This window comes from Polypterus senegalus, chromosome 10, assembly GCF_016835505.1.
Source record: "Polypterus senegalus isolate Bchr_013 chromosome 10, ASM1683550v1, whole genome shotgun sequence".
In the NCBI taxonomy this organism is placed as follows: domain Eukaryota; kingdom Metazoa; phylum Chordata; class Cladistia; order Polypteriformes; family Polypteridae; genus Polypterus; species Polypterus senegalus.
The window spans coordinates 3,877,575-3,902,574 of NC_053163.1; the positions used below are offsets into that span (position 1 = coordinate 3,877,575).

The 25,000-nt window shown below is 41.4% G+C and overlaps 1 protein-coding gene across 1 annotated transcript; it reads left to right on the plus strand.

Moving 5' to 3' along the window:
• The first annotated feature begins 2,874 nt into the window (after positions 1 to 2,874).
• On the plus strand, positions 2,875 to 14,933 carry LOC120536544 (zinc finger protein 850-like). Its single transcript, XM_039764930.1, has 4 exons — positions 2,875 to 3,700; positions 5,724 to 6,521; positions 8,269 to 9,297; positions 12,498 to 14,933. The coding sequence occupies exons 1-4, from the start codon at positions 2,917 to 2,919 to the stop codon at positions 14,603 to 14,605; spliced, it is 4,719 nt and encodes a 1,572-aa protein (XP_039620864.1). The 5' UTR covers positions 2,875 to 2,916; the 3' UTR covers positions 14,606 to 14,933.
• Positions 14,934 to 25,000: the final 10,067 nt, after the last annotated feature.

Consider the following 25,000-nt stretch of genomic DNA (forward strand, 5'->3'; position numbering starts at 1 on the left):
AAACAAATTAACACCAGAAATGTCGATCGGTTACACAGCAAATTGGTTAAATGCGTATCAATAGACTCTGCTGAAACAGGTGGTGATGATGGTACAGAAGGTGAAAACTTCAATTTACAATATCATGAAGAATATCTGCAACCATTAACACCCATCTGGTCTTCCACCGCATGAATTACTGTTGAAAGAAGGACGTATCCAAGAAAGATAATGTAGGACATCTTCTGCAGATAACATTTAAAAAACAAAGGAGATCTTGATATGCCATTCGTATTAAAATGTTAGCAGTTTCTCGTTAGAATAGCTTTTACAAAGACAATTAACAAATCTCGGAGCCAAACATTCAAAAAAGTTATTTTATTTAATAGAGAGAGAAACGAAATTCAATCATGGCCAGTTATACGTTATGCTGTCACAATGAAAGTCCAAACACAATCAAAATTCAGTGCGATATTGACGAAAATATAATTCAAAAAATTGTTTTTACTGAAGTTCTACAGTAAAATTGTAACTTTAAAAAGTATTTGCATGTTAATTTCAAAGCCAAACAGAACAAAATCAAATTATGCAACAAATAACTCTAACGCAACATTCTACTCTTTTTTTTTTAATATGGTTAATTACTTGCTGTAATGTAAAATAGTTAGTTCTATTATGCATATGTAACAATTCCCATGAAAATAGCAATCTGTTTAAATTGTACAAACGCATCCCCATACACAAGCGGCAGAACCACAAAGAGGCTAGCGTGCAGCACCGGCATGGGGTTGGCGAGCGAAGCTTTTAATAATAATCTACCAAACTTAGTTTGTAATTTCTACATTGACTGTAAAACACAGAAACTGGGAAATAATGACTCACTTAATTAGACTAAGAGTCCAATGACAAACAGAAGTTGGTTGGAACAAAAACCTGCAGCCACAGGGAGGTCCCACCAGGATCGAGTTTGGGTAGCATTGCAGTACAACGTAAGAACTCTTTACATGGAAGGTACATTGTTACTGGGCATTATAAGTAATGTAGAGAAGTATACAGGGAGATGTGCACAGGTTACATGCAAATATGCCATTTTATTTTATATAGGGACTAGGGGCTTCGCCCCCTGCTTTCGCTTCGCTCGCCAACCCCTGTGTTTGGTTAATCGGATATACAATTTTAAATATTTTTTTTCTTTGGAATTGTTTCAATTTCATTATTTGCATTTTTACTTTAAAGCTTCATTAAAAACAATATGTTTTGGAGACACATTGTGACAACACAACGTATAACTGCCCGTGAGTGACTATTGTTTCTGTTTCTCTAATAAATAATTTAACTTTTTCTAATGTTTGTCCCTGTAATTTATTGATTGTCATAACAAAAACTATTCTCTGTAAACATTTTAATACGAATGGCATATCACGATCTCCTTTGGTGTGTATTGTTATTCACGGAATATATACATTACCTTTCTTTTTGCCTGTTAAAATTTGCATCGCTTCTCCATGATCATCAATATACATCTGACTGAATTGTGTATTCTTTGAAATTCAACTTGTCGTTGCTTTAACTGTTGCGGGACCACAGATTCTCGTAGTGTATGGTCTATTATTGTGTAAATCCACGTTTTGTGCATTGAATGATGCGAATGCGAAAAGACTTTGTTGTCTACTCTTTGCCTTTTATTTCTGACCTCGGTTTGTCCTGCTATTTTTTCAATTACACCTGTTTCTGATGATTAATCATCTTTTGTTTGCGGTAATGCGATCTTTTCTTTAATACTGTAGCGACTGACGTGATAAAGTGCCACAAAAGTTTTACTTGAACAATCGCGGACTTCGTAACCCCAAACACAACTTTCTATCACCCTCTCCAACCCCTCATCCCCCGCGTCTCATCCCCTCCTTACCACATCAGTCAGTACCCCGATATCAGTCTTCTGTGCTGTACTCCGCCCTTCCTCAATCGGACCGAACAGTCACTTAAAACCAAAAAGGCCTCAACCTGTCTAGACGTTACAATACTTTCGAATTTTACTGCTTTCATATTCTGCACCTTTCTCTGCATGTTTATCGTGCTATCGTTTGTTTGAGCCTTTCGAATCTCTTATCTGCCTTTTTTTTCTCTCCAACGCTTTTGGGTCTCTGTTCTCCATATTGTCCTTATACGCTTTATATGTGCTGAGAGCACAGGATCTTTGTGCACTACGTGCTTTTACACGACTGAGTGTTTTTTGATGGGTGTGCCCTTATATGATATCTTTTGTAAGTAGGGCGTGTCTTTCAAGAATCTCATGTTCTACCTCCCCGTGAGACGACCCTGGGACAGTCTCTTAGCACCAAGTCTCATGTTTACGGTCCCCGCAAGACGCTCCGTGGCCAGTCTCTTTTGTCTCGTGGGTCTTTTAAATGTCTTCCGAGATGTTCTGAGAAGATCACGTATAATCGCCTTGCTTTTGCTTTCCAGGATTTTTTTTTTTAATAATAGAGAGACAGGAACATCTGCAGTGAGGCACAGAGGGCCGACTGCATTTAGTCTCCTTTTATTGTCCACTCTCCATGGTGGTTTATCTCAAACAGGCAAAAGTTGTTTTTTCCCATCAGATGGAACGGAGTCGCTCACTCTTCAATGTGTGGACAAAATTACCGCCAATGCAATGCCTAGAATAGACCTCTGTAGTCTGATCATTTATGGTGAGATGATTGAAGAAATATTCTCCTCTCAAATCTTGCTCCAATGTCCTGCAGTATGAAGCACGTATTGTATTTTTAGGCCCTTCATCCTTTTTCCTTGTTGGTACCTCCTGACTGTAGAACTAAGGGACTCCACTTTCTTAACTTCTCTCTTGTAGTCGGGCATTCCAAGTTTTCTTCTTTATCTTCCCACACAGGCCCTTCTGAAGGTACACAGGCAGTGGGCCACTCTGGACTAAACACAATGGAGCTGTGCAGTGAGAATGGAGACAGACGTGTAGGCCCCGGAGTTTGGAAAACAGAAGGGGGAGTTAATGAACATACCTATGAAGACTTTAAGAATGAAAACACTGAAATGGTCATTGCTGTTGTTTCAGGTGATTGTGTGAGGCAGAAATCTTGTTATATTAAGAAAGAAGAGGAGCTCTTCGTTAAAGAGAAGGTCACAGAAACTGAACTTTCATCTGCTATAAACAACACAGAGAGTCCAGATGAAGTTCTAATAAATGACAGGAATGTTAAGGAGAGCAATTCGCCGTGGACTTTGGAAGTCACACACTTGTCACCTCTGCTAGATTGTGGGTCTGCAGGTGAGCCTTCAATTAAGGAGGAAGTGGGAACTGAATTAAAACCAAGAGTACATGAGGGAGATCTGAAACAGACATTAAAGGATCTGCATACCTCAAAAGAAAGTCCAAAGAGCTTCAGGAAAACACAGCACTTTCAGATCCCAGAGAGGAGTCCCACAGGAAAAAAATCCAATCAGTGTGCTGAATGTGGAAAGACATTCACTGTGGCATGGAGCCTTAAAGAGCACCAAAGAATTCACACAGGAGAAAAACCGTTCCAGTGTACCGAGTGTGGGAAGGCTTTCAGTAGGAATTCAAACCTTAAAGCGCACCAAAGGACTCACACAGGAGTTAAACCACATCTGTGTTCAGAATGCGGGAAGACGTACAGTAGGGCGACCCAGCTTAAAATTCATCAGAGAATTCACCTGAGAAGAACACTGCCTCAGGATTCATGTAGTGAGTTATTTTTTTAAATGGTTATCACAACTTGATCAGATGATTCCTATAGTTCATAGAGCTGAGGTGAAGCAATCCTCAAACTTTAATCCTGAGACATTACTGGTAAGTAGAAAACCACCTGTAAGTGTTTAACACAAATTATATTCCTTACTCCACTCATGCTGGGTAGACTACCAATGAAGGTCTGCATATCTCATATGCAGGTAATTTAGTAGCGGCCAATGGCTGCAAAAATTTCTGCTGCTACTGTCAAATGATACAAATACAGTGATCCCTCCTTTATCGTGGGGGTTGCGTTCCAGAACCCCCCGCAAAAGGTGAAAATCCGCAAAGTAAAACCCATATGTTCATATGGATATTTTTATATATTTTAAGCCCTTATAAACTCTCTCGCACTATTATAAATATTTCCCGCACAGTTCTACAGCATAAACCCTTTGTATTCTCTTAGATATTAGGTAAGATCCGTTGAAATTATGTATGTAAACACACTGTTTACATACAATAAAACCTAAAAATTATTTTAAAGATATTGAGCGTCACCGATATCACATATGTCACAGCCATTACGACAGACAGGCCACCAGCAATAAATACGTACAATGCAAGAAAAATTGTATACAGTAAAATGTGTGTACAGTGACACTAAACATATGTACATGTACTAAGTACTGTACGTAGAAAATGAATTGTGGTTACTCACCAACAATGACACAACGACTTGTCAGATAACGATGAGTTTCGTTTTACTGCACAACAAAGGAGAGCGTTACAGCTCTTCTAAAGGAGCCTCTTCAGGCGACTGTGTAGCACCGCCGTTGTTCTTCTTCCGGCAGTCTTCGATCCAAATCCCTAAACCAGATTCCATCGAGTCTACCGACTTATTGCATCCACTTACAATTCGTTTTGCGCCCTGGTTAAAGGACACTGCGGCCGTAAATCTTATATTCTTTTCCTCCTTTTTAAATAAAAAGAATTGTGGACTCATTGATGCCGTAATGACGTCCGACAGCGGTGTAGCTGTTCCCTTCCTTCAGCATATCCAAAACTTTTACCTTTTCAGCAATCGTTAGCATCTTCCATTGGCGCCTGGGCACGGCCCCTGAAGCAGTAGGAGGAGCAGATCGTTTTGGAGCCATAACAAAGGGCTTGACTACTCGTAAAGATAAACACAAACAAGCACAAAAGTTAACTCTTTACACAGCGAAACACGTTGATGCTGAATGAGCGAGACGAGACTTTCTGGTTAATGCAGCGGAATTGAATTTGGTGCTCCGTCTCTGAGCCAATCAGCTTACAGGAACTTAACTGCGTGCTCTGATTGGGTAGATTCTCAGCCATCCGCCAATAGCATCCCTTGTATGAAATCAACTGGGCAAACCAACTGAGGAAGCATGTACCAGAAGTAAAAAGATCCATTGTCTGTAGAAAACCGCGAAACAGCGAAAAAATCTGTGTTATATATTTAGATATGCTTACATATAAAATCCGCAAAAGTCGAAGTGTAATATAGAGAGGGATTACTATAATGAAAATTCATAACCACTTCTCATGCTGTGCTTAGTGTTTTTTGAAATTCATGCCAAGGAAATGTGCATGGAGATTGCTACCCAAAATGGCAAGTGGGTAGTGGCAAGTGGTTAATCATTCCTAACACTTCTCTGCAGGAAGAAAATCCATTTACATGGGTGTGTGTGCAGAGTGAATGTGCAGGCTGTAGGTGAGGCAGATGAGAATGTGTGGAGCCACATGGAAGGAGCTGTGGAAGATTAGGGAGGCAGCAGTATTATTGGAGGGTAGGAAAGGAGGTAGGTGGTAGTTTTAGTGCAGTTGCAAAAAAAAATAACACCACCACAGTCCTTGTGGGGGATGTTATTATCCTTCTTCTTTTTATTCTATAATGAAGTTTTTTATTACCATGTAACATCCTGGATTCCATCCACTTTGTTACTTGTGATATTACTGTACTTTATCATGAGGTCTTTAAAGTTTGTTTTTGCTATTTTATGTTCTCACACAGGCCCTCCTGATAGTACAAACCTGATAGCCCACTCTGGACTCGACACCTTGGATTTGTGCAGCCAGAATGTAGCCAGAGGTGCAGGCCCTGGGGTTTTGAAAATCGAAGAGAGGGTCACTAAGCAGATATATGGAGACCTTAAGGAAGAAGATACTTCAGTGGACATTGATGGGGTTTCAGATGATTGTGTGAAGCAGCAGTCTGTTGATATTAGAAATGAGGAGGAACAGCTCATATTTAAGATGATGGTCACAGGAATGGAATTTTTGTCAGCAACTAAAAATGAGGAGCATGTAGATGAAGATCTAATAACTGACCTCACAGTTAAGGAGAGCCACCTGGGGAGGACTTTGGAGGGCAATCGGTCATCATCTCCACAAGTGTGTGGGTCTCCAGATGAGCCTGTGAATGAGAAGAAGTTAGGAATTGAGTTAGAAGAGAAAGTGAGTGAGGAGCAGGCTGTAAAGGATCTGCACACCTCTGATAGAAATTTGAAGATCTTCAGTGAAAGGCAACACCTACTAAGTTACAAGGGAAAAAAATCCCATCCATGTACTGAATGTGGAAAAGTGTTCACCATGACCTCAAGCCTGAAATACCACCAAAGAGTTCACACAGCAAACTTTAAACTGCGTCAAGGAATTCAGAGCGGGAAAAAAACGTTCAAGTGTTCAGAATGTGGAGCTTTTTTCATGTCGTGGTCGCAGCTTAAAATTCATCAGGGGATTCACACAGGACTTGAAGATAGAAGACCCTCAGAACATCCTCAATTTCTTGCAGATAAAGAAATAACAATTGGTAAGTACTTCAGCGCAACCCTTTTTAATAATACAGTCCGCCACCCATCCCCCCCAGGACTCTGCCCACAGCGATAAACAATGGTCGGTGGGAAAGCGAAACATGGGAGAGGATTTTATGAGTTGACAATGCAAAGGTTAGCGCCCATGGTAGGACCCATTGTATAATATTTTAAATTGTTTCCAATGTATTTGAGGTTGGATTCAAACCTGCTGTCATTTGTGAAATGTGACACCAAAAACCAGCAGAAATCAAAGCCATTCCCACTCTAGCCTTGGACGCTAGATATTCATTGGTTATTGTCCCCAAAATTGTTCCTATTGTATCAGACCTGTTTTCATCTCAGGTAAGTAAGTAACAAAATAGGAAATACAGGTGATAGTCTACTTCTTGGTAGTAATTCCAGCTTCATTTATTCTTGGGCAAGTCTCTGGATTTGGGCAGTTTCACGTTTTTCCTGGCATATCTTCTCAAGCACAGTTAAATAGGATGAGAAGTGGCATACAACTGCCATTTTTCTGGTCTCTCCACTAATTTTCTATGGGGTTTATGTCTGGGCTACTAAAAGACACACTGGAACACCTCCTGAAGCCACACCAGTCCTGTCTTGGTTGTATAGTTTTTGTCATTGTTGTGGTGGAAGGTGAACCATTGCCCCAGTCTGAAGGGACATGCACTGTGGAACAGGTTTTCTTCCAGGACCCAGTGTCCCTTTCACTGCACCTGCATAGCATGATGCTGCCACCACCATGCTTCACTGTAGGGATGTTTTTAGCTAGGTGATGAGCATTGTCTGGTCTTCAGACTATGCTTGGAGGTCTTTCCTGAGAGTTGAATTTTTGTCTCATCAGACCAGGGAATCTTTTTCATCTTGTTCTCATAGTCCTATAAACTATCATAAGCCTTTTACCATAAATGCCTGAGTGATTGAGTGCTGCTGAGATGGTTGTCTTTCTGACAGGTTCTCTAATCTCAGCGGAGGACTTCCGAAGCTAGAATGACTACCGGGTTCTTGATCACATCCCTTATCAAGGCCATTCTTGTCCGGTTACTCAATCAAAAGTCTTGGTGGTTCTGAACTTCTTGAATTTCACATGTATTGAGGCCACTGCACTCTTGGGAACACTCAAAGCTTTAGAAATGGTTTGATCCCCATGCCCTGATCTGTGCCTCACCATAATTTGATCATGGTAGTATACAGAAGATTCTTTGGACTTCATGGCTTGGTTTTTGTTCTGACATGTGATGTGAATTGTGGGACACATGAGCCTTTCTAAGCAATGACCAATCATTACAGTTTTCTCCAGGTGGACTCCAATGAAGGAGTCCTGGAAGATCAGTGAGGCAACAATATTGTTGGAGGGAGGTAAAGGAAGTAGATAGCAATTTCAGCAGTACATAAAGCAGATGAGAGAAAATGGAGCTGCTTGGCAAGATCTGTGGAAGATTAGGAAGTTGGCAGAATTATTAGAGGGTGGTAAAGAAAGTAGATGGAGGTTACCGCATGTTTGTGGAATAACCAACAGCATCAACCTCTGCTGGGGGGTCTTTAATATAATATATATCCTCATTCTTCCGATGGAACATCTTCATCCGAAAATGAAGTTTCTTAATACAAGCTAACATTTTGGAATGCACCTACTTTTGTTCACTGAGGTATGAACATACTTTATCTTCTGCAGATGGTACAAGTACCTTTATAGTGTGTATTTAAGTCAGAATTCTAAGTTTTGCTCTTCTCACACAGGCCCTCCTGGAGGTATAGAGGTGATGGTCCCTTCTGGACTTGACACTTTGGCCCAGTACAGTTGGAATATAGACAGAGGTGCAGGCCCTGGGGTTTTGAGAAATGAAGAGGGGGCCACTGAGCAGATTTACAGGAACGTTAAGGAAGAAGACACTCCAGTGGACATCGCTAGGATTTCAGAGGTTTGTGTCAAGCGAATGGAAATTTTGTCAGCTTCTAGACACGAGGAGTGTGCAGATGAAGACCTGATAACTGATCTAAAAGTTAAGGAGAAGGATCTGGAGTGGACTTTAGAAGGTAGCCTGTCATCATCGCAGCAAATGTGTGTGTCTGGGCCTGTTAATGAGAAGAAGGTAGGAATTGAATTACAAGTGAAAGCAAGTGAGGTACAGGCTGGTGAGGATCAGCACATCTCTGTAGAACTTTTACAAATGCCCAGTGAAAGACGACACCTAAAAATCAAACAAAAACCCCATCAGTGTACTGAATGCGGGAAAGCATTCACCATGGCCTCAAGCCTGAAATACCACCAAAGAGTTCACATGGGTGAAAAGCCATACAAGTGTACTGAGTGTGGTAAGACGTTCACCGTGGCTTCAAGGTTGAAATACCACCAAGGAGTTCACAAAGGAGAAAACAAACACCAATGTATTGAGTGTGGGAAGACTTTCAGCAGGGCCACAAACCTGAAAGCACACAAAAGAGTTCACACGGGAGAAAAACCATTCCAGTGTACTGAATGTGGGAAGACGTTCAGGTGGGCAAAGTACCTCCGCATCCATCACAGACGTCACACAGGAGAAAAACCGTATCGGTGTAAAGAGTGTGGAAAAACCTTCATCAGGAAGGCAAACTTTAAATTGCATCAGGGAATTCACACTGGCAAAAAAACGTTCCAGTGTGCAGAATGTGGAGTGTTTTTCATGTGGCCATCACAGCTTAAAATTCATCGGAGGACCCACACAGGATTTGAGGGTAGAAGAACCTCAAAATTTCCTCAGGTTCTTGCAGATAAAGAAGTAACCATCGGTAAGTACTTCACCCTGTACTTGGCGAGAAAATTCAAGACGGAAGAGGAATTTATGAGTTGGCAGTGGAAAGCTTAGTTCCCGCTTTCGGGCGTGTTTAAATCGTTCACTTCATATTTCTCTCAAATGTGAAAAGTTGGACCCGACCTTCCTGCAGCTAAAGCCCATGGCCAAAACTGCTGAAAACTGAAGCCATTCCCTTCCTAACCACACACCTAGATTGTTCATCGGTTATCATCCCCAAAATAGATCCAATTACTTCAGACCTTTTTTTAACGTAAGTGAGTAAGTAACAAAATAAAAAATACAGATGATACACAGTTATAGCCACCTTTGTATGGAAAGGGGGAGTGTAGGGTACTGTTGCATTCTGTCAGTTTTCATTTCTTCCATTTAATAAATAGTTTAAAACTCTACCCAAAAATTATAATATTTAATATTAATTACCCCACGGCTTTTGTGGCAGTGTTTGAGGGGGGAAAAAATATCTCGTGGTGTTATGGAGAATGAAGATCACAAGTCACTGCCATACTAGGCTTCAACTGATACTAATGTTATGTGGTGTACTGGTACTGAAAACCCCAATTTTTATTAGCATTAAATTTCTGCACAAGCACCTTGTACACGTGTCATTTATTATCATGATCATATCCTACCGTCACGCCACCCCACTCTCCTCGTAATGAAGTCCAGCATGCAGGTTGGCAGGGAGGCAAACGTGTGTGCAGGATGGGGGGAATGAAGCAGCTGGCAGGCACAGAGGGTGACACTATCCATGCTTGGTGTTATTTTGGTATCAGTACTAAAATTTAAACTTTTAGTACTTATTTTATTATTTTAAAATACTATAATAAACCCTGAGGGGTATATTGTCTGTTTGCATGACAGTTGGGGGTCGGAATTCAGGGTTAGCAGCTCTGGAGCCGTTTTCAGATTAAGGGCTTAGCTCATGGGCCCAACAGGGTAGCATCCCTTCTGGCAGTAACGAGAATTGAACCGGCAGCCTTCCAGATACCAGTACAGATCCTTAGCTACTGAGCCAGCACTCCGCCAAATTATTATCAATGCTAAGCAAACAGTAAACAATATCAAAATATCTATAAAAATAAATCTCAATTTACTTGTGTCGCACAGTCCATCTGTCGGATATTCAGTAATATGCTCACAACACCCTGAACACGCATGTTTTTGTTAAAACACTATTAAATAAAACACTTCTCAAAAAGTCCTCTTGTGAATGGCAGCACTCGCACAATAATGAACTTTTGAATTGAAGACCCCCCATTCCCCTGCACTCATTGGTCAGCAGTCCTGCCAAGTCTGTTATGTTGTGGTATGTTAATTATTCCCAGTGATTTTTCTTGGTTTTTGGAAACTTCTTTTTTTTGACTTCTGCTGATTGTGGTTATGCCCTCTAAGAAATTCTTTCAAATTGGTCTTTTGTATATTTTCTTGTGTCTTTTTGATGCAACACTTTTTTTTTTTATGTAGGGAGCCGCCTAGTTGGGTTCTTGTGATTTTTGTTACCATGGTTACCGATTGGGTAGGCGTGGTCTTGCACGACGGTATACAAGGTCAACACTGTGCTCTCCCGGCTCATCCGAAATTGAATTGATTTCAATGTGCATTTTACTTTACTTCATTTTTGATCTCTAGTCGAATACGACTTTTGGTTTCTGATTGGAGTGTTTCTTAGTTACAAACGTTTGCTTGGTTTCTGACTGTGCTTCATCTCCCAATTCCTATTTCAATAAATCTTTGTACCTCATCACTTTAAAAACATTTTTTTTTTTGCTACCATGGCGCTTCAAGACGCATCAAAATGGCAGAGTGTGGTCCAAGAGCAAAAAGTGAGTGAAAATATGATCAGAAGGAAAATATGTCATATTTGTTCAAATCCAAAGAGCTCCACCAAGCAGAAGGTTAATTCAATGGCGCAGTCTCACAAACTGACTGTAAAGAACCCAGAGTTACGCCGATTACGCTTAAAGACCAATATTAAGAGAAGAGGAGAGTCTTCAGTTCAAAATCTCAACCCTGTCTAAATGTGCCTCCATGATGCCATTCGGATGGCAAAACAGATATTCCCAGCATTTTTTTAAATGACCATTTAGCAAAAATAAACCTGTTTGAAAACTTGTGAGAAATTTCTGACTCTCTGACATGAGTAAATTGAGATTCTCCCCCTCCCCTCCACCCCCAATGACATTTTGATGTACTGTTTGTTATGTGTTGTGCCCAATGGCAGCCTATTATTTCAGGGTCTTGTGATCTCCATATAATTTGGTTTATTTAAATGTATTTTAACAAAAATGTTTGGGATCTCATGAGCATGTGATACCTGGCATAATGCCTTGTAACTCAAAGAAGAGTATGTGGCCACCAGGAGGTGCTGCAGCTCCCCAAACTCACAGCGTGCACAGTGTCGAATACAAGTTACACTAATCACAGGGCTTTATTTGGTGTGAAACTCTTACAGGGAAAAGTTTCCCACAGCATAACCACACTATCACTGTAATACTTTTTCTCCTTCTCAGTCCCCTCTTCTCTACACTAAACAAGCTTCCTCCTCCTCCTCCTCCTCCTCCTTCTTCTGACTCCGGCTCCCAGACTGAAGCCAGGCTGCTCCTTTTATATTACTCCAGTGAGCACTTCCGATGTCCCGTAGCTGTGGCTCAGAAGCATTTCTGGGTGGAGTTGGAGCTCAACACAATAGGGCCCGCCAGTCTTTCTAGCACCTCATGGCAGCACCCACAATCCAACAGTGCTGAGCTCACAAACTCCACTTCCCAAGATGCCCCTGTTGGAATCCATGGCAATGCTGCAACCCATGGGGGCTGCCATCTAGTGTTCTGGGGGAGTCAATGTCCTGTGCAGACTGTCTCCCTGAACTTCAATGCTGTGTGTGTCCTGGGTGGGTAAGGTTCTCAATAGAGCTCTGCCTGGGTTACCCATCTTCACATGGTGCCCCTCACAGAGTATTAAGTGTAACCTCACAGAAACAAAATTTGAAATTCAAACTCTTGCATCTCAGTGGATCCCCTTCTTGATTTCTTAGTCTTAATGTGCTACCTAAAACAAGGCTGGCAAAGCAGCCTGGTTGATAATTCCATGGTGTGCATACATTTTCAAAATTTCATTTGAAAAGTCGTTATTTGTTGTACTTTTTTTTTTTTTTTTTTGTTCTTTTTCCTAACTCAGATGATCCAGAAGAGACTTCCCAAGGCACAGAAGGAAAGTCTCCTTCAGACCTCAGGCTGGAGGCTGTCTCTGCTCAAAGAGCCGAAGGTGCTTGCTTTTTGAAAACTGAACCAGGGATCCCAGACAAAGTTTATGTTCAGCAAAAAGACACCCAGACGTTTCATTTTGGGTTTTCAGAGATAGAAGTGGAACAGGAATCCATCAGCATTAAAAAGGAGACGACACCCAATATTAAAGAGGAAGACTCCTCCACTATTACAGACAGTGTAGCCCTAAATTCCTCATCTGAAAATGCAGAGACTACTTCTACCATTCAGGAGAGCAATCCAAGGGAGTTGGGGTTGAGAAGGCCAATTTCCTTTCTGAAGCCTAATGGTTGTGGATATGAACACACAGATATTAAGCAGCTACGACATCAACCTGGTGACAATGAGCTTCACAGTTCTGGTGAAATGTCAACGATATTCAATAATTTACACCATCATGAAATACCCCATAAAACTCATAAAGAAGAGAAACCAGAACAAACCTCTGCATGTGGAAAGAATTTAAAAAGTCCTACAGTCACTGAACATCACGTGAATATTCACTCAAGTGAGACTTCCTACCAGTGTGACAAATGTGGAAAGAGTTTCATAAATCATAAAGTCTTTAAGTGTCACCTGAAAATCCACACTGGAGAAAAGCTGCTGCAGTGTACCAAATGTGGAATGACTTTCCTCTACAATTCAGACCTTGAACGCCACCAGACAGTTCACACAAAGGAGAAGCCTTACCAGTGTAGTGAATGTGGAAAGAGTTTCAGACTTCCTAATATATATACAAATCACATGAAGATCCACACTGGAGAAATGCTGCCCCAGTGTGCTGAATGTGGAAGGAGTTTCCTCTCCATTTCAGACCTTAGACGTCACCAGACCATTCACACTGGGGAGAAACCTCACCAATGTAGTGAATGTGGAAAGGGTTTCAGAAATCATAGCATATACAAGAATCACATGAAAATCCATACCGGAGAAAAGCTGCACCGATGTACGGAATGTGGAAGAGGTTTCCTCTACAATTCAGACCTTAGACGCCACCAGATAGTTCACACAGGAGAGAAGCCCCACCAATGTAATCAGTGTGGAAAGAGTTTCACACAGGGTTCGACTCTTAAACGCCACCAGGCACTACACTCAGAAGAAAGATCTTACATGTGTGGTGAATGCGGGGAAAGTTTCAGATTGGCTTTAGAACTTACACGGCATGTGAAAATTCATCCTGGAGATAAGACCTCCCAAAGTAGCAGAGGTGAAAAGAGTTGTGTACTTCGTGCGGACCTTTCACACCACCAGGAACTACACACTGAGGAAAATCCTTCACAAAATACCAAATTGGGAAACCGTGTTGTGCCGAGTTCAGACTTTACATGTCACCAAGAAAGGCACACTGTGAAAAAACCTTATGAAGGTAGTGGATGGGGAAAGAGCTTTGGATATCAGATAGTCTTTAAATATCACATGAAAATTAACACCGGAAAAAAGCCACACCAATGTACTGAATGTGGAAGGAGTTTCCGCTACAATTCAGACTTCATTCGTCACCAGAGAGTTCACACTGGAGAAAGACCTTATCAATGCAGTGAATGCGGAAAGCGATTCACACAGGGTGGAGCCCTTAGACGACACCAAGCACTTCACTCAATGGAAAGACCTTACGCGTGTGATGAATGTGGAAAAAGCTTCAGACTGGCTTTAGAACTTAAACGTCATATGAAAATGCATCCTGTAGAGAAACCTTTCCGGTGTAATGAATGTGGAACGGGGTTTCTACTGAGTACAGACCTTACACGTCACCAGAAGATCCACACACAGGAAAAACCTCACCAATGTAGTGAATGTGGGAAAAGTTTCAGACATCATAATGCATATAAAAATCACATGAAAATTCACAACGGGGAAAAGCCACACCAGTGCACTGAATGTGAAAAGAGTTTCCGATTCATTTCAGGTCTTAGACGTCACCAAAGCGCACACACTGGAAAAAAAAACCATACCAATGTTATGAATGTGGAAGGAGCTTCTCACGGGATTCACAACTTAGACGACATCAGGCATTTCACTTAGGAAAAAAAACATCACCTGAGATGAGTGAGCAAAACAGTTGATGGCATATGAAAACCGATTCTGGATTTAAATAACAAATGAGGAAAGAATTTTCCACACTATTTAGACTTTAGATGTCAGCAGAGAGTTCATCCATGGGGTAAGAGTCGCACTGTAATGAATGTGGAAAGAGTTTTGCAAAGGATTGAACCCTTGAAAAACATACACAGGTCCATAAATATTTGGACAGACACAACTTCTTTCTAATTCTGGTTCTGTACGTCACCACAATGAATTTTAAATGAAACAACTCCGATGCAGTTGAAGTGCAGACTTTCAGCTTTAATTCAGTGGGGTGAACAAAACGATTGCATAAAAATGTGAGGCAACTGAAGTATTTTTTGAACACAATCCCTTCATTTCAGGGGCTTAAAACTAATTGGACAATTGACTCAAAGGCTATTTCATGGGCAGGTGTGGCCAAGTCTGTCGTGATGTCTTATCAATTAACAGATAAAAGGCCTGGAGTTGATTTGAGGTGTGGTGCTTGCATGTGGAAGATTTTGCTGTGAACAGACAACATGCGGTCAAAGGAGCTCTCCATGCAGGTGAAAGAAGCCATCCTTAAGCTGCGAAAACAGAAAAAACCCATCCGAGAAATTGCTACAATATTACGAGTGGCAAAATTTACAGTTTGTTACATCCTGAGAAAGAAATCAAGCACTGGTGAACTCAGTAACGCAGAAAGACCTGGCCTCATGTATAAACGGTGCGTACGCACAGACATGTTGCGTAAGAACTTTTCTACATTCAAGTCGCGATGTATAAAACCTACACTTGAAAGCCACCCACTTTTCCACGGTACCTCATGCCTTGTCGTATGCAAGTTCTCCTCTCGGTTTTGCAGACTGGCGGCACCCAGCGTCAAAGCAGTGCTACTGTTCCTGTGTGGTTACTCCTTATTTTCATGACGCGGCTTTATAAATACACTGAAACTAACCGCATATTGTTTATTAGTGTAACGCATCTGATTGTAATTAACTTGTAATAATATAATGGTCCAGGGAATAGCCATAGTATTCCAAATACCAGAACTGCTTTAGCGTTGTTACTCTCACTGCACCTTCTTCTTCTTTCAGCTGCTCCCGTTAGGAGTTGCCACAGCGGATCATCTTTTTCCATATTCCTCTCACTGCACCACTCGGAGTCTTTATATCACTGTATCTGAGTGTGAATCACAGCAGCAGCTGATCGGAAAGAGAATTATCGGGATACGGCATCAAGCACCCGCTACCTCAGCCACGGCAAAACATTTCAAAGCCTTTCCTGTACGGACCTTGCGGTTCAGAAACAGTTTCATCCTAAGAACTTTAAATGCACTCAATCAATTGCTCCTTGTAGAACTGTTAGGACTAATAAGTACAATCACCTCACTGTAAACTTGCACAAGTTATAATATTACACAACCTGCGCCACTTTATAAAGCGCGTATTTACATATGATGACGATATCATTTTTAAGGTGAAATACAGCAAAATACGTTATATTATATTGTATATATGTTATAAATATGTTATATTATACTATATTATACAGATAAAACTTTAACTTCATTTAAATAATCTATATTCTTCACTGGGAGTGTCATGAAGGATAGAATAATTAAACATGTACTACAAAGATATTTCACTGTTCCTTAAACGTTTTGAAGAATCGGCGCTAAGCTTACAGATGGCTTAACGTCTATTACAGAGCTGATTGTGTGGCGATCAGTTACTTGGGGAAAGAAAAGCAAGGACTGCAGTGGCGGATACGCCAATATATTTATAATAATAAAAGGCAAAGCCCTCACTGACTGACTGACTGACTCCTCACTAATTCTCCAACTTCCCATGTAGGTAGAAAGCTGAAATTTGGCAGGCTTATTCCTTACAGCTTACTTACAAAAGTTAAGCAGGTTTCATTTCGAAATTCTACACGTAACGGTCATAACAGTCGACAACGTCCGCCATGTTGAACTTTCTTATTTATGGCCCCATCTTCACGAAATTTGGTAGGCGGCTTCCCTGCGCTAACCAAAACCGATGTACTTACTTATTTCGATGGTATGACGCCACTGTCAGCCGCCATATTGAACTTTCCAACGTCACCAATTTTCAAACTTCCCGTGTAGGTAGAAGGCTGACCCCATCTTCACGAAATTTGGTAGGTGGCTTCCCTGCACTAACCAAAACCAATTTACATACTTATTTCGGTGGTATGACGCCACTGTCGGCCGACATATTGAATTTTCCAAACGTCACTAATTCTCCAACTTCCCGTGTAGGTAGAAGGCTGAATTTGGCAGGCCCATTCTTTACAGCTTACTTACAACAATTAAGCAGGTTTCATTTCGAAATTCTACGCGTAACGGTCATAACGGTCAACAACGTCTGCCGTGTTGAACCTTCTTATTTACGGCCCCATCTTCACGAAATTGCTAACTGAAACCAATGTACGTACTTATTTCGGTGGTATGATGCCACTGTCAGCCGCCATATTGAATTTTCCAGCATCACTAATTCTCCAACTTCCCGTATAGGTAGAAGGCTGAAATTTGGCAGGCTCATTCCTTACAGCTTCCTTACAAAAGTTAAGCAGGTTTCATTTTGAAATTCTACGCGTAATGGTCATAAAGGTCAACAACGTCCACCATGTTGAACTTTCTTATTCATGGCCCCATCTTCACGAAATTTGGTAGGCGGCTTGCCTGCGCTAACCGAAACCAATGTACGTGTTTATTTTGGTGGTATGATGCCACTGTCGGCCGCTATATTGAACTTTTCAACAGTCTTTGTTACTTATGGGCCCATCTTCAAGAAATTTGGTACACGGGTTCCCAACGCTAACTGAATCCTACTTATGTACATATATACGTCCATAGCCTGCAGCTCGGTCACCGTGTGAGCCGGCGTTGGGTCTCTCATCCCAACGCCTCCCACGTTGTTGGCTGCCTGCCTATATAAGGCCATCCGTCGCTTCAGTCTCTACATTCCCTTCCTTGCTTCGCCACGGGATTCACGTCTCCCTACTGATAACTACAGCCTTTTTGTTTAATCCACGGCTTCTCCGCTGTTTTATTGTTTGTTTATTACAATTATAATTATTGTATAGGTATTTTACACTTACTTTACATTGCTCAGGTACCCATTTCCTTTATCATTCCAACCCCCATTACCATGTCTATCGAGGTGATCACTATCGATCAAAGAACTATCACTTACCGAGTGGTTTCCATGCCCGGAGATACCACCTACCTTTTCCATTCTCTTTGTTACATATTGCACGGCCATATCAGGCTCACTCTTGATATCCATTGTGTCTTATGTATTGAATGACTGGGACAGGTTCAAGGTGTGGACTGATGACGTACAGGAGATAATTAGACTACACAGGAGCACTAGAGGAGTGAAATGCTTAAGCCCTTCACCTATGGATCTGCATGTGAGTTGATGGCTGCCGCTGAATTGTTCGGTTGTCGCTTTCAAGTGTACCGAAATGGCCAAATATTTTACACCTTTGGACAACCGCCAATGCCTCTTAAACATCTTAGATTGACAGGTGACCATTTGAGTAGTGGACACTTTGATGTTTATTAATGTTTAAACTCTCAAAAGCTGGATGTGATTTTATCGTTGAAACCGGTTGTGTGCCGAACTGACAATGTGGCATACAAAGAGATCCTTAACAAATAATTATTGGGATATTTTCCCTCAGTTTAAAAAGGTAAAATTTTCTTCTTAATAAAAATTTTAATGCAGTACTTCGCCGCTGCGAAGCGCGGGTATTTTGCTAGTATTGAATATAAAACAGAAAGAGAAAATAACAACACAGCCTTTTGTTGATTATACCACAGTTTAATTAAACAAATAGTATGTTTTTCCTTTGCCTCCACTTGGTATTCGCTGAAATTCTTATATTTTCCCCCGTGCTTTTCCCATTGTCTTTTCACAGAAGGCTAAGCTTAAGGGAGATTTATATTCATTTGCATATTCAAAGAGGCGTAATTCTGGGAGGAGTTGGGGCGTTACATAATGCGCGTGCACGAGCGTTACTTTTCACGCTAATCGGGATTTATGTAGCGGAAGAACGTGGAAGTTGGAGTACGCACAGATTCCTGCATCTGGATTTTTCAGTGCGTAAGCACATTTCGGCTTTTGTGCTTACTCCATGTTATAGTGCGAATTCTACGCACGGCGTTATACATGAGGCCCCTGGACGTCCACGGAAGACAGCAGGGGTGGATGATCGCAGAATCATTTCCATGGTGAAGAGAAACCCCTTCACAACAGCCAACCAAGTGAACAACACTCCAGGGCTTGGTCGGCGTATCGATATCCAAGTCTACCATAGAGAAGACTGCATGACAGTAAATACAGAGGGTGCACTGCAAGGTGCAAGCCACTCATAAGCCTCAAGAGTAGAAAAGCTAGATTGGACTTTGCTAAAGAACATCTAAAAAAGCCAGCACAGTTCTGGAAAAACATCATTTGGACAGATGAAACCAAGATCAACCTCTACCAGAATGATGGCAAGAAAAGAGTATGGAGAAGGTGTGGAACAGCTCATTATCCAAAGCATAGCACATCATCTGTAAAACACGGTGGAGTCAGGCAGTGTGATGGCTTGGGCGTACATGGCTGCTGGTGGAACTGGGACACTAGTGTTTATTGATGATGTGACACAGGACAGAAGCAGCCGAATGAATTCTGGGGTGTTCAGAGACGTACTGTCTGCTCCAATCCAGCTAAATGACGTCAAATTGATTGGGCGGCGGGCGTTTCATGATACAGATGGACAATGACCCAAAACATACAGCCACAGCAACCCAGGAGTTAAATAAAGCAAAGAAATGAAAAATTCTTGAATGGCCAAGTCAGTCACCTGATCTTAACCCAACTGAGCGTGAATTTCACTTGTTGAAGACTAAACTTCAGACAGAAAGACCCACAAAGAAACAGCAACTGAAAGTAAAGCCGCTGAGGTAAAGGCCTGGCAGAGCATTAAAAAGGAAGAAACCCAGCATCTGGTGATTTCCAGGAGGTCAAGACTTTAGGCTGGCATTGCCAGCAAAGGGTTTTTAACCAAGTATTAGAAATGAACATTTTATTTCCAGTTATTTAATGTGTCCAGTTACTTTTGAGCCCCTGAAATTAAGGGATTGTGTTAAAAAAATGCTTTAGTTGCCTCACATTTTTATGCAATCATTTTGTTCACCCATTGAACTAAAGCTGAAAGTCTGCACTTCAACTGCATCCGAGTTGTTTCATTTAAAATTCATTGTGATGATGTACAGAACCAAAATGAGAAAAAAGTTGTTTCTGTCCAAATATTTATGGACCCAACTGTAATTAATATGGAAAATGATTGGCTGGTTACAGAATGTAAAAGTCACTTGAAAGTGTATCCTAAAGATGAGCCTTACCAACGTAATAGGTGTGGGAAGTGTGGTGCCAAGTATAGACCTTGCACATTCCAAAGAAATGTACACTAAGGAAATACCTTACCAGTGTAGCTCAGATGGAAATAGTTTCAAACCATACCATAAACACGACTGGGAAATTCACATAAAAACTAATGTAGCCATTGTGGAAGTAGTTTCAAACTGGATACAGTCCTTACAATATCACATGAGTGTTTATTACAAATATCACAAATACGGGAAGACAATCAAGTGAATTGATGCAGATAACTCTCATCAGTGAAAAATCACACCAGTGGAATGGATGTGGAATGACATTCATGTGGATTTCATTGCTTGGATATCACCAGAGAGTTCATACTGGTGCAAACTCTTACTGTGATGAATGTGGAAAGTGTTTCACGTTGAGATTTTAGGCCTTAAAGTTCAGAGTATTCCAATAGGGATAAAAAGCAAAGGTCTGGTGAAACACCTGAGAATTTCGACCAGAATGCTTTGTTGTCAGCAGAGAACTCGGAAAGAGTGAGGTTCACTTCTGTATTGAAATCCATAAAACAAACTTTATATGGAGACATTGGAGTAAAACCTGATTGGTAGAGAAAATGTTGGGGTTCAGACCCACAGATATCACCCAGATATTCACATTTCAAAAGCAAAGCACAGTATCTGCAGTAATAACCTTTGTAACTGCCTACAGTGAGTTGTTAAGCATCACCAACAACTTCATGACATTTATGTATTGCAGAATGCCCAGGTGTGGGTTGGCAAGCCTTTGGCCTTGGAACCCTTATGGGTTTTTATTAGCCAGCATTCTTGCCATCTGGAGTTTTTCTTTTCAATTTCTTTTCCTGACCTTTCAGACAACCGTGTCAAAATGAATAGCATATGCTGGCCTTTATCATTGTAACTAGTAGATGTGTACAGGCTATAGACGTTTAAGTGACATTAGGACAACTGAATAGAATGATGTAAAAAGAAGCGTTGTTAATCATGCCATGCAAGTCCTAGCAAAGTGAAAAACTTATGCCAGGAAATCAAACTTCTGAATGAAAATCGGTGACCGTCATATAATTAAGTATCAGTCTGAAATGACTACTCTAGATTAAGACTGGCAAGGTAAAATTATAGCAAATTACCAAGAAATGAAATGAATGTTCACCAAAGTATGGTCTTAGGAGTAATACAGAAGAGCTTGCAGACCAAAGTAGATGTCCTACAAATTACCACCACTCCATGCTACACATCTGTAGGTATCAAAGTGGGGCTGTACATTCTGTAAAAATCTTTTCCAATAAAATCCATGTGGTTAACGTATTGTGACCAATAAACTTTTTAGGATACTTGTCCCTTTTGTGTTGTGGCCTCCTTAATGATGATATGTTTACCTCTGGAAACGAGCCAAAAGCATTGAAGTTTTTGCAACAAACAATGTTAGTATGTGACACAAAATCATGTAAATAACAAAATGTCAATGTATTCAGAGTAGTAAAGGTATGTCTAATGTACTGAAGCTTGATGCGTTCACACGACTAGAGAGTTACCAGGCATATCTTTTTGGTTCAGTTGTATAGTCCCATATGCATCAATTTTCTTCAGAAATAAAATCTCAGGCAGTTCACAGTTAACAAAACTGTCCATCGTCATACAGTAACCTTTGTCAAGTAAAGGGTCCAGCAGTGACAGCACAGCGTTTCCATATTGACTGTATTTGTCATCCCGCTAGGTCCCTCTACTGGTGTAAAGTATCGAGTTCCAGACATACCCACAGCTTGCCTCACACCGCATGTTGAACTTGATACCAAATTGCGCAAATTTGAATGTGATGTACTGTATCCATGACAACCTTCCCTTCTGGCTCATGAGACTTTCATAAATATTGTGAGATATGTCACGTGGGGACTGGCATCCTGGCTGGAGCTGAATTGGGATCCTTACCCAGCCAGGATGCCAGTGGCACAGAAGGACAGAGGAAGAAAAAAATATTCAGGGTATTGTCTTCCCCATCATGCAAGGTGGCAGCCCCAATGGGTTACGGTACCACTACAGATTCCCACAGGGCAAATTGGGAATTGTAGTTCACTGCCTCAGTCCTGTTGGGTTCCATGGGTGCCACCAGGGAGCATTGAGGGGACTCACAACCCCTACTTTGCTGGGCTCTATCCTCACCTAGAAATGTTCCTGAGCCACAGTTTCGGGACACTGATAGTACTCCCTGGTCTCGCATAAAAGGAGATGTCTGCCTCCACACAGGGAGTCAGAGTCAGGAGGAGGAAGACAAAGCTTTCCTGGAGAAGCAGATGAGTGACGATGGAATTGCAGAGAGTGAGAATTACAGTTGTGGTGTGGAAAACACTTCATTGTGTAAGAGTTTCACACAATTAAACACTTTGTTCATTAGAGAATCGTGTCCGAGACTTTATGTCGGGTGTAAGGAGAGTTGCTGTACCCCCTGGTGGCCACAATATGTCACAATTTGGAACATACACTTTCTGCATACTTTTATTTTTTTATTGATCACCTGATGCATAGTTTTGGAGCTGGGTGATTGGCTTCATCGTAGTCATCATTATTAGTGAAGTGCAGGTATTTCAGAATTACTGAAAAAGGACACTCACTAAAAACTTCACCAAGAATGGGTGCCTGCAGCAATCGGTTTGTGGACCAGTACTATCTCTGAACTGGTTGACTTACAATGCCCTGCAGAATTGTTGACTGTGACTTTTGTGACCTGCAGTGGGTTGGCGCCCTGCCCGGGGTTTGTTTTCTGCCTTGCACCCTGTGTTGGCTGGGATTGGCTCCAGCAGACCCCCGTGACCCTGTAGTTAGGATATAGCGGGTTGGATAATGGATGGATGGATGGATAGATGGACTTTTGTGACACGGCTAAGCTTAGCAGTTCATTTCAACTACTACTGTCTCCTCCAGACAATCATTGACAAATCTTAAATTGTCCAGATATTCATGATCTACAGACATCTTTAGACCCGAGTTACCTGGAAACGGCCAACAAGGAGGAACAGGATTGTCAGCAGTAGTAAGAAGACAAAACCAAACATGAACATCACTGAAACTTGGCAGGTCAGAATCTACCCAGCAGATGGTAGTTTTACTGCCCCCATCATCATTACTGTTGCTCGATTCAAAGAATGGTTCAGGTTCACTTTGCTCTAAAACTGGCTTTACAGCTTTTAGTTTACCTTTATGTTTTTAGTTGACAGCGTCACCCCACTCAGAAATATTCAGAATTTTCCAGATAGTTACCATAAAGTGGCAGAACGCTTAGAAATGTTTTTGATTTTTTGTGGCATGGTGATATTTCATCCACTAGATGGCAGGAGACTTCTGTCCCGAGAGTTTTTTGCGCTTAACAGTGTAAAGTGGATCATTACATGTCACCTCAGGTCTAACTCAGGCTTAACTGTATTTACATAGCATGCCAAGCCCAAGTCACACTCATAGCTAATGCCAAGGAGTTTTAATGTCAGAAAAGGAGTCAATACATGGCTGACATTTAAGGGGAAGGGTTGCAATTGCTTAGCGATCAGAGAGTAGGAGCGACCTACAGCTTTGATTGTCTTCTGCCATGAGGCCATGTGGTGGTGACAGAGGGGGGGCAGAGCAGGGCTTGTGGGGTCCCTGTGAACAAACAGGGAAGGAAACGAGGTTCACCAGTTGGCCCTGGGCATGAATAAGAGGATTGGGATGCAAACACATGAGATGGTCAACTGCATCTGCCAGGGGACATCTCATCGGGTTGAGGAGACTTTAAGGGTGAGCTGTGGAGAACTTAGTTTAGAAATGGGGCACTGAGGCAAACTTTGGTTACAAAAACCATTGCTTCTGTATGTTTTAACCTTGTTTATATGAATTTATTTATTGACGACTTTTTAACCTTCAGAAGAGAAACAATTCTTATCCTGGATTAAACTGCGCTGTTTGAGCATTTTATTTGGAATAATAAAAGCATTAGCAGTTTTAGCACTAAACTCTTGAGTATTGTTGCCCTCATTGCACGGCTCGTCTCGGTTATGTTGTCGATGGTTCCGGGTGCAAGTTTCAATAGGTTGCTGGAGCGAATCCGGACAATGGCGGTTTCTTCCTTTCTTTTTTTCTTTTTGCGTTTTTCTTTTTCAGAGGAAACACAAAGTCGCATTGTAAGCCATTGACTTGTAAACGGGCCATATGCATCATCACCTGATGCGTGCACATCGCTAAGCTACAATAAGAAAAGCACCTTTAGGTGTGAAACGTTGTAATATTGGCTGGCGCCCTGCCCGGGGTTTGTTTCCTGCCTTGCGCCCTGGATTGGCTCCGGCAGACCCCCGTGACCCTGTAGTTAGGATACAGTGGGCTGGATAATAAATGGATGGACGTTGTAATATTTCTTGTACCGCAGTATATATTGTATACAAGGACACGTGCATTTTCAGTCCGATATGTCCTAATTCTAAAACAGAATCTATAAGTCCACTATGGCTCTGCCGTTTGATCCCCTTTCACACATGCCACGTTTAGAAGGACACCATTAAAAAATACCAGAATAACTTTCTTCACGGCACACATTTATGTTCATTTATCACTGTGAGAAGACCAAAAACAGAAAACACGGTAAGGCGATAGCAACTGAGAAGAAACATTCAAATGTAAAATGTTCCCGACTAGGCATGCACTGCCATCTACCGTCTGCACACCCAAAATAGAAGCAGTTTGAAAGGAAAATTGAAACACGCTGCCAACTTCAACGCTGATCAAGCAAAACTGTGATAACAAAAAGCACCCCCTGGAATGAAAACCCCCTGATTTATTAACAGACCTGTTTTATTCATTAGCATGTAGATTTGAAAATTACACCTTTGAGTTTAAACGTGAACTGTGTGGTAACACTTGACGGGAAACGTGGTAAGCAATACACTCAACACTCCCTCACTCGCGCATTTCGGTCTTAAGAAGCGCAC